The sequence below is a fragment of the Thamnophis elegans genome, chromosome 6 (genome assembly GCF_009769535.1).
Source record: "Thamnophis elegans isolate rThaEle1 chromosome 6, rThaEle1.pri, whole genome shotgun sequence".
Classification (NCBI taxonomy): Eukaryota; Metazoa; Chordata; class Lepidosauria; order Squamata; family Colubridae; genus Thamnophis; species Thamnophis elegans.
In genome coordinates this window covers 51,746,792-51,755,787 of record NC_045546.1, presented here as the reverse complement: position 1 = coordinate 51,755,787, position 8,996 = coordinate 51,746,792, and the positions used below count along the sequence as shown (strand labels likewise).

Here is an 8,996-nt window from a genome sequence, read left to right as displayed (position 1 = left end):
TTTTGGTACACTGTAAGATATTTTGTCCTTGATATAAAATCTACTTATAAAAATGCTCTGAATCATCATAAATAAAAACTACAGAAAGGCTAAACTTTAAGAATGGCATATTCTACTTCATGATGGACCAGCTGTAGATTTACAATAAACATGGCAAAATTTCCAAATTATTTTATTATGTCCCTTTATCATGATAATTGGTATTTAAATACAAGCAAGCTATTTAAATAAATTCTATTATGTATAAATTAATTGAAACTAAGGTAGAATTGGTTGCAGATTATAGCATGGTGCAAAAATATTAAATATTTTAAGTTTGTTTTATACATTATAAACATTTATGGACTTAAAACAGAATACTAGGAATAGGAATTGCTTTTTGATCCCTTGAAAAAGTGGGAAAATATCTATTCTGTTTTATTACATTAACTTTTCTAAAAAAATCCTTTTCCAATTTTCCTATTTATTTTGTAAGTAACTTAAAAGTAGCCTTTAAAAATAATATTTTGATATTTAGGAGCCAAAACTTTCCACAGAACTTCGATGTGCTTTCCAACAAAATCTAGTATATTGGCTTCACCCATTCTTCCCATGGCTACCACTTTTTCCTCGAATTGGAGCTGACAGAAAAATGGTTGGAAAAAGTCATCCTTGTGCCTTTAATGAAGAACTCCAACAAATGTTCATGAATGAATGGTAAGTTGAAGTTCTTGGAAATATAAAAAGCTAAGCATAGAAATCTTTCTCCTAACCAAAATCTGTTTGGGTTCAGACACTGCTGTTGCCCCTTCCATAAAAACATCCCTCTTTCTCCCTTCCTCCGCTCTGGGCCGCTAACCTGGAAATGTTGGGGAACTTTGCTTTACAGTCCTCTCTAAGCAGGTTACAGAACCTCTGGCAAGTCGGCAGTCAGCAGAATTAGCCTGCAATACTGCAGTCTAACCACTGTGCCATAATCAATTTCTCTATACATAGCCATTAGATTAAATTAGGCCTTTCTTTATTGGCAAAGAATAATTTAAGTTAATTAAGTTACTTTCCAAATGCCTATGAGACAGCTACTTAATTTTCCCATGATGAGAATAAACTGTTTTAATGTATGCAATAATTATCACATTATTGTGTGGATTACCACAATAATTTCCCTATTTTTACAATAGTGAAGTTGGATGAAGAAAGAGGAAAACAATAAATAGGCTATGTAGAAAATAAAAGACAAAATTAGCCAGTGAATCACTTCTTATTTTCTTCTAACTTATTTGAATGATGTAAAAGAAGAACTGTACGTAGGTTTTTTGATTTTTTTTAAATGTACTATATAACTGAAAAGAACCCAGAATAACATAAAAAGTAGCCTGAAAACTAGATAAAAACTGATTATTTGAATGAAATAAAGGAAGAATAACACCGGAATTTTGAATTCAGGTGAAATAATAGTCAGATTTGCATTATTGCTCAGAAATACATCCATGTGTCATCTTAAAACAACTGGTTTACGTTGTTTCCTTGTCCTATACCAGGAAGTTGATCGTTCTGTTTGTTTGTTTAATTTGCAGGTCTCTCAGTTTTACCTCTCTTTATAACTTGTTGAGAGCCAAGTTATGTCCCTATTTCTATGTTTGCACTTATCAATTCACTGTACTGTTCCGTGCAGCAGGACTAGCTGGAAGTGATATGATCACAGCATTAATTTCTCCCACAACTAGAGGATTAAGGGAAGCCATGAAAAATGAAGGTAAAGAAACGTTATGAACAATGTAAAAAATTATGTCCATAACCAAGACATAAATCATTCTTTTTTCTTTTTATAGGTATTGAATTTGATTTACCATTTCAAGGAATTAGACAAAAAAAATTCAATGCTGCAGCTTCTTCTTTAGAAACCGAAGTTGAAAAAGATACTGAAATAATGGGCAGTGAAATTGAAAAGTATGTAATCTAGTGCTTACAGTGGCTTAATGTGCATTTCTTAGAACTATTACTTCTTTTTAGAGATTGATAGTTCTTCTGTTTTGCTACTCAGAGAATTGGAAATGAGTGGTGGTGATGGCAGTGATGACGACGATGATGATGGAATTTTATGGCTGGTGGAAATGGGAATTGAAGACAAAATTAAAAAACCAGACACAATTTCTACCAAATTGTATCCTTTTAAGAGTTAAAACATTTTCCTTTAATCAATAGTTGAATTTGCATTGTATTATATGCAGTCTAGGTAATATTAGGATCTGTATATAGAAATATTGTAATAGCTGTTGCTCAGGTAGTCAAAATGGCAGTGATCATTTTTCAGTTGTGGCTAGTATCTGGGTTTTTGTTTATTTAGAAATTTCCTTCTTCCACCTTTTCCCTTAGAACCTGAGATTCTGTGTCATAGTTGTCCCATTTTTTCTTTCTTGATTTTCTCAATTTCTGGGAATTCATGACATGTTAGTTTTCCAATAGTAAAATATTTTTTTCTGGAAAGCTTTGAAGTATATATGTTAAATAGTATATTTAAATATTGCAACTATTTCTATGAAAATCTTCACTTTTAGTTTGCAGAAATATTTGGAATTCTCCTATATAATAGTAAGCTTTGGTTTTATTATCCTTGCAAGCCTCCTTACACTTTTCCAGGTTTGCAAAGATAATAAAAGCATATTTAAATAACATTTATTTGGCTTATTATAATCTTTCCCAACAGATAAGTTCATATTAATCTACAATTACCATGTATGCGTGCATCTTCCTTAACTGTCTATGTAGCTGCAAAGAAAAAAATGAGATAAAATTGGATCACAGGCCTGAATCTGCAGTGTTAGTAAAAGGGACAAATACATTCACTTTGTTGAACTTCTTGATAAATTGTAAAAGTTTAGTGGCTTCTGCAGGACCTCAAGCTGGCATCCCTCCAACATTGCTGTCCCCAGTTGTTTTTAGAGGCGCAACAATGCAGACACTCAAGGTAATAAATTATAATGAGATCTTATTATATGTTGTACACTATAATCTATTCTAAATACTGTGATAAAGTATACACTGTCCAATTTTGGAGAAGGAAGTTAAGTTAGGATAGGTGAGTGATGTATCTATCACTTACCAGAAGCTTCTGGATGAACATTTATTCTGGCAAAAATAAGGGATAAAGCTGATTCTCACCAATTAATAACTCTTTCTCTGCTATCCCATTCACTATCTGAAAATCTGCTTAGATTAGCTGAGAGACCTTTCAGAATTATGTAAGAGGGAGCAGAAGGGACTAAACGGAAGAGTAGCCAAATACTGGTTTTCTCCAAACTGTTTTGTAAAATGCCCTCTCTGAAAGCCCTGGCATAGGAAAATGCAGGATCCAAATAATTAAACATAACTCTTAGAAAGCATACATTATAATAATAGAATAACATTGCTCCTGATACACATTTTGCTCTATTCAGCTACAAGACTGTCTCTTTTCCAGTTCTTAATTCAAGATAAGAAAGTAATTTATACAGGGGCTCCTTCCTTAACAATCATTCGTTCAGCAACTGTTTGAAGTTACAACATTGCTGAACAAGTTGAATTTACAAGCAGTCTTCAAAGTTGTAGCCCTTGCAGCACCACTACGGTCCTATGGTTACAATTTGGGTGTTTGGCGATCAGCCTTCACAATATGGCAGTGCCCTGCAGTCACATGATTGTCACAAGCAACTTTGCCTGCCGGCTTACCACAAAATCTATACGAAAGCTGGCAGGAAGCTGCAAGCCTTTGGAAATGTCCAGGCTGTCCTTCTTTTTCCAGTTGCCCTTCTTTTTCATTGTCAAACTGCTGATGGTCCAAACGAAGCAGCAGAGGATTAAAAGGTAGTAGAGGGAGATCCGTGAGGGTAGGGGCATCACCATCCTGCCTCATCACTCTTGCTTCCTTACATGCTGCCATCCCAAGACCCTGCCTGAAATTAAGCTTGTTGCTGTGGGAAAGTGGCTTGGAGTATTTCTAACAAGTGCACAAGTCTTTCAGTGTCGGGTCAGTCTGGAAAGTATTGCACAGAGCTGCCAGACACTTGCTAGCCATCTATGCAATTGGGCTTAGGAAGAACTGGCGGGCAGCCTCCTGCCCTGCCCTTGGGCCCATCTGGATTGGGATTCATGCCCCAACCCTTCCTCCCCACTACTCTGGCAACAGGATGCATGGGGGCAGCCGTTTTGTTCTCCCTCTCTTAGCTTCCCTGGCAGTTGATGAGGTTTGCTCCAAAAAGGGGTTTTCTTTTCTGCGGAATTTGGGCAGACAGCTGAACCTGTAACATGCTTGTTTAATGATGGCAATTGGAATTGCTGAAACTGCCATCATAACTCAGTGGTCGTGGTTTTTTTCGCTTTATGACCAGCAACTGAGTTGCCAGCCCCAATTACCATCATTAAGCAAGAATCACCATTATTTTAGAAAGTTGTCCTCTACTCACTTGGCAATTTGTTTCAAACAGTTACTGAAATTATCTGTGTTTATTCAAACACCTACAATTTATATAAAATTGCAGGGTTTTTAGAATTTAAAAGGAACTATGTTTTCTAGCACCAATTGGAAGATGTAGACCTGATATGTAAATGTATTTATTTTTCACATTTTTGAACCACCCATTTCTTGAAGAGGGACTGGACTGTAGTTGCTTGGTGACTTGGCTTATACTGTTTCCTACTATTGCTCATCCACATTAATTGGTATGCTCAGATTTAGACCGCTGCTAATTTTGGTGTAGCTAGTAACCTTGCCTGGCTTAGTCAACCATCTCTGAGCACAGAGCTTTTTAACAATAAATCTCAAATATCAATTGCCCAGGGTAACTCTCCTTTGGTAATAGGAGCATGTATAAATTGCAATTAAGCATTTTTTTCTTCCTCTTTCCTAGGCCCGAAGTATAAATGTGAGAACACAAGTCCATTCACATTATAAAGATCTATTTAGTTTGGAGATTGTGGGCCCTATTATGCCCCATTGTCTCCATTCTTTGTCCATGTTACTGAAATCTGCTCAAAATGGAACTTTCTCAGCTACATGTTATACTCATGAACCAACAGCTGTGTTTAACACAGGTATCAGTGACAAGCAGCATATGAAGGTAAACTAATAAATGCATTTATCCCGGGGTGGGGGGTGGGGTGACACACTTATGAGTTGCCCAAAAATACAACTAGTAAATAACATGTTAATAAGTTTCCCTCATGTAGTTAGAAGAGCTACAATTCAATTTATTCACTGCAGGACAGGCAGAGGAAAAACTATACTGTCAGTACACCAAACCGACAATATAGCTGGTTGTGAATAAAAGGAAATACTTCATTTGGACGAATATATTATTATAAGAATTGATATTTTCCCCATTGATTTGTATATTTTCAATATAAAGCCACAGCTTGGGGATTGCCTTATTTTTCACTGTACTACAGTATAAACTTTTCTAATATCTGACTTTTGAACAGACTGTCTTTTTTGTTTATTCCATTGTTGTTTTGTTTATTCCATTTTTCACAGGAATCTTGTATCAAAGAACTTTCCAATTGTGGATTGCATCCTAACACTTTAAGTCAACTTACTCATAATTCAACACTAGGAAAATCTTCAATACGGCTCCTAGACATGAGTGATTATCTCTACACATGGAAAACCTAAGCAACTAGATGATAATTTAAAATGGCCTATCAAGAACACTTCCTTGTGCACAATGATCAATTTTATTCATTAATAGACTTTTGTATATAGTCCTTATGTAACCGCTTTGTTGTTTTTCTTAAACTTGTAACATCTGAAGTATACATTTTAAATTAAATTTTAAGAATTTGATGTAATTGTGTGGATCTAACGAAGACAGCTGGGTGAGGAAAAAATGTTGCAATACTCCCTTCTACTGTCCATGGCTTTTTCCTTTATTATATATGTCACACTTCTTAATACAAATGCTGAGGCCTTCTTCAGAGCATCTATACTGCGTTATACTAATAGTTTTAACCAGATTACCCTTCAGTAAATGGCTACTATTAAATGGACTAGAAAGGCACCACAGCTTGCAGCATTATTTCAAAAATGAAACATAGTAAAAATGATAATTTCATATTTTAGGCAGTACTGCCAAAAATCTTTTGGATGGAAAGGGTTTAAAAAATACATTTTTAGTTGTTACATATTCTTGCAGTATCTTGAATGAGCTGTGAACAAAACAGATTTTTTTCTGTAAACTAGGATGAATGTCCAAATAAGCAAGGCATGTTATGAATATGGACTGAGGTTAAAGTATTCCTAATATTTGCAGTTCAGAGGTAGACTGAACTGGATCATTTATTTTATGTATGTTCATGGTCAGACTCACTCCCTATGAAGGAATCCAGGTTCTCAACTAGAAAAAACTACACAATAATTCTGTTGCTAATGGTTGTGTACTGATTCAGAATTACTTGGGGGATGTAGCATTTAAATCTCTTCATTTTGAGATTAAATAGTGGGAAACTAATCTTTGGCTGATTGACATATGGTGATAAATATAGACATGATTTCACCTTCTGCCATATAATATCAACCTTTAATTAAAGGTCAACTAGAAAATAGTTCCAACTTGCTCTGTCCTTGGAAATATTCCCAATCCAAATACATCAATAATATGATTCTTTAGGTTTTAAAAAACCTATTAAATTATATAGCCTAAATTACTTAGTTTTTGTATTTCATATTATAACAATTTCAAATCACTACTAATGACTTTTGTTTCAGTGATCAAAATGTACGTTATAATATTCTGTTTAAGTGGCTGGTGAATAAAATGAAGTTATACAGCTTTATTTGACCAAGCGGAATACAACAACAATAGCATCATACATCCTCATCCAATTATCGCTGAATTATTTGCTTACTACAAATGTGTATAATCAACACCAGGTATTGTATATGAAATTAATTACAATTTCCTGCTTTTACGAAAACATGCAGACATTTCATGTTGCAATTCTCATGAGTTCTGATTTACGTTCCCTTTGCATTTGTATGTATTGTTCTTATACAATCATTTTCATATGACATTCTGATAGAGAAATAATGGATAACATTATCTAGCAAAGTTGTTGGATTTTGCTTTGATTAAAAACTATTGAACTTTTGGGTCCAATAATTATCTGATAGTTGTAGGCTTAAAAGACTACATAGTTTTAAATAAGCATAACTGAACTTTTCCAAAACTATGGGAACTGCATTGTGCTACAAAACTGTAAACTACTTTATATTGAAGATAAAGCTAAAACGTTAAGCAAATTACAGATACTTTCAGACTCACATTAGATGTTTAGTAATTAAGAAATGGTGGCATGACTGAGATCAATAATATACATAACTAAATGAATTAAATATATTTGCAGGTACAAAAGAAAAGCCTGAAGGTGTCTGTACAGTTTTTACAATGAGATGCTGATGTATTTACAAAAGCAGAACGAAATACCTGTTATACAGAATAGAAATGTTTGAAATGTTAAAAACAATAGTTTAGTTGTGTGAGGCACTCCTGAAGTTAGTGGTGTTTGCCAAGAGCTCCTTTGGTACTAGTCCCAATGCTTGGAGAGCCACAGTGGCTGCTGTGGCTTTAGCATGCTTCTTGTTTGGACTGACAAAAGTAGGTTTATGTTCAACTCCATTGACCATCACCTATGAAGCAACAAAGAAAGGAAGAAAATAATACTTTCAAAGCTGAATATATTGTTCTTCCCCTTTTTTATTGTTAAAAAAATGTAGGAATGCCACCCTATTCTGTAGATGTCATCTACAAATTTATGGCATATTCTGGAAGAAAAGAAAATGCAGTTTTATTTTTGAGGCTCAAAGATTGGCCACACAAATTAAATAAAAATTAACAGCTCTGAAGCAATAAGAATGCTTTTGTTGGGTTAAATCCAAGAGTTTTCACTGGAACAATGACTTCGTTTGAAAAGTTTTCTTCAATCAGGAAGGAGCCCTTAGACCAAAACCTTTATTTAGATGGCAAAATTCTACCTATCAGGTGTCTCTATGTATATATTTTTCACTTTATCCTAGTTTGAAAAATGAAAGAGAAGATAAACAGCTAAGGATTATTTCTTGCTGAATTGCTGAGGTAACTTAGGGCAATTATTCTATATTATGACCACATTCTTTCTTTCTGCACCCAGTGAATCGCAAATCAAAGAAATAATACTCTCAAATTAGAAAGTTGTAAAGGGGCTCACCAAATTCTAACACCACAAAAGTAGACATACATGTGAAAGGACCCCTTATTGTATTCCGCCTTTCATGTATTACAAAAGCATTTTTATATATGTTATAATTAAAATTTACCTTAAACAGGAAATGTTTGCGATATTCAGGACGATTATCATTCACCAGTACAAATACAGGCGGAGACCATCTTCTTTTATTACAGACTTCCAGCAAAGCTGATACTGGATGTTTGCCTTAACAAGAAAAAACATTTTTAAAAATCTTCCATGTACACAAGGAAAACTGCTATATTTTTATACAAACATATTTTTTTTACTCTAAACAGAACTGTTGAAACCATTTCTCTCCTCAAATGCAAAACAGATATGTTATCCCAAGTCTTACCTGAAAGATCTTTCCCTGTACTAAAAGGCCCATGTCTCTTTTGTGTTTTCTCTCCCACAGCAACTAAGCCTTTTAAAAAAAAGAGAGAATTAAATTTGTTGTGTGCTCATTTCTTTCCTAATGCACTTGGTATTTAGTAACATTTCTATATTAGGACCATACCTTTTAAACCAACAAGTGTCAATGGAGAAACACTAATACTTGCAAAAAGAAAAATGCCATCTCCAATCATCACCCACACTAGTTTGACCAATAAACTCAAATCACCATAATACAATGCCTTAACCGTTTTTTCTTATATGCAAGTAATTTTAATTTCCATTCAGCTTGTAATTCATTAACAATTATCCATAGTTTATTTATTTATTTAAAACTTTTATATCCCGCCCAATCCCAAAGGACTCCGGGCGGCTTACAAACAGAA

The 8,996-nt window shown here is 34.2% G+C and overlaps 2 protein-coding genes across 2 annotated transcripts in view; one reads left to right on the top strand and one right to left on the bottom strand.

Annotated features, from left to right (window-relative positions):
* Positions 1–7,222, top strand: part of DONSON (DNA replication fork stabilization factor DONSON) — a 15,653-nt gene extending 8,431 nt beyond the window's left edge. Inside the window, exons 4-10 of the mRNA XM_032220225.1 lie at positions 518–696; positions 1,557–1,735; positions 1,812–1,929; positions 2,024–2,143; positions 2,749–2,947; positions 4,866–5,075; positions 5,489–7,222. Of these exons, the coding sequence (XP_032076116.1) occupies positions 518–696; positions 1,557–1,735; positions 1,812–1,929; positions 2,024–2,143; positions 2,749–2,947; positions 4,866–5,075; positions 5,489–5,626 (1,143 nt within the window). The 3' untranslated portion in view covers positions 5,627–7,222. The remainder of the gene's footprint in view (positions 1–517; positions 697–1,556; positions 1,736–1,811; positions 1,930–2,023; positions 2,144–2,748; positions 2,948–4,865; positions 5,076–5,488) is intronic.
* Positions 6,769–8,996, bottom strand: part of SON (SON DNA and RNA binding protein) — a 35,598-nt gene continuing 33,370 nt past the window's right edge. Inside the window, 3 exon segments of the mRNA XM_032220224.1 lie at positions 6,769–7,639; positions 8,306–8,421; positions 8,573–8,641. Coding sequence (XP_032076115.1) covers positions 7,481–7,639; positions 8,306–8,421; positions 8,573–8,641 — 344 coding nt within the window. The 3' untranslated portion in view covers positions 6,769–7,480.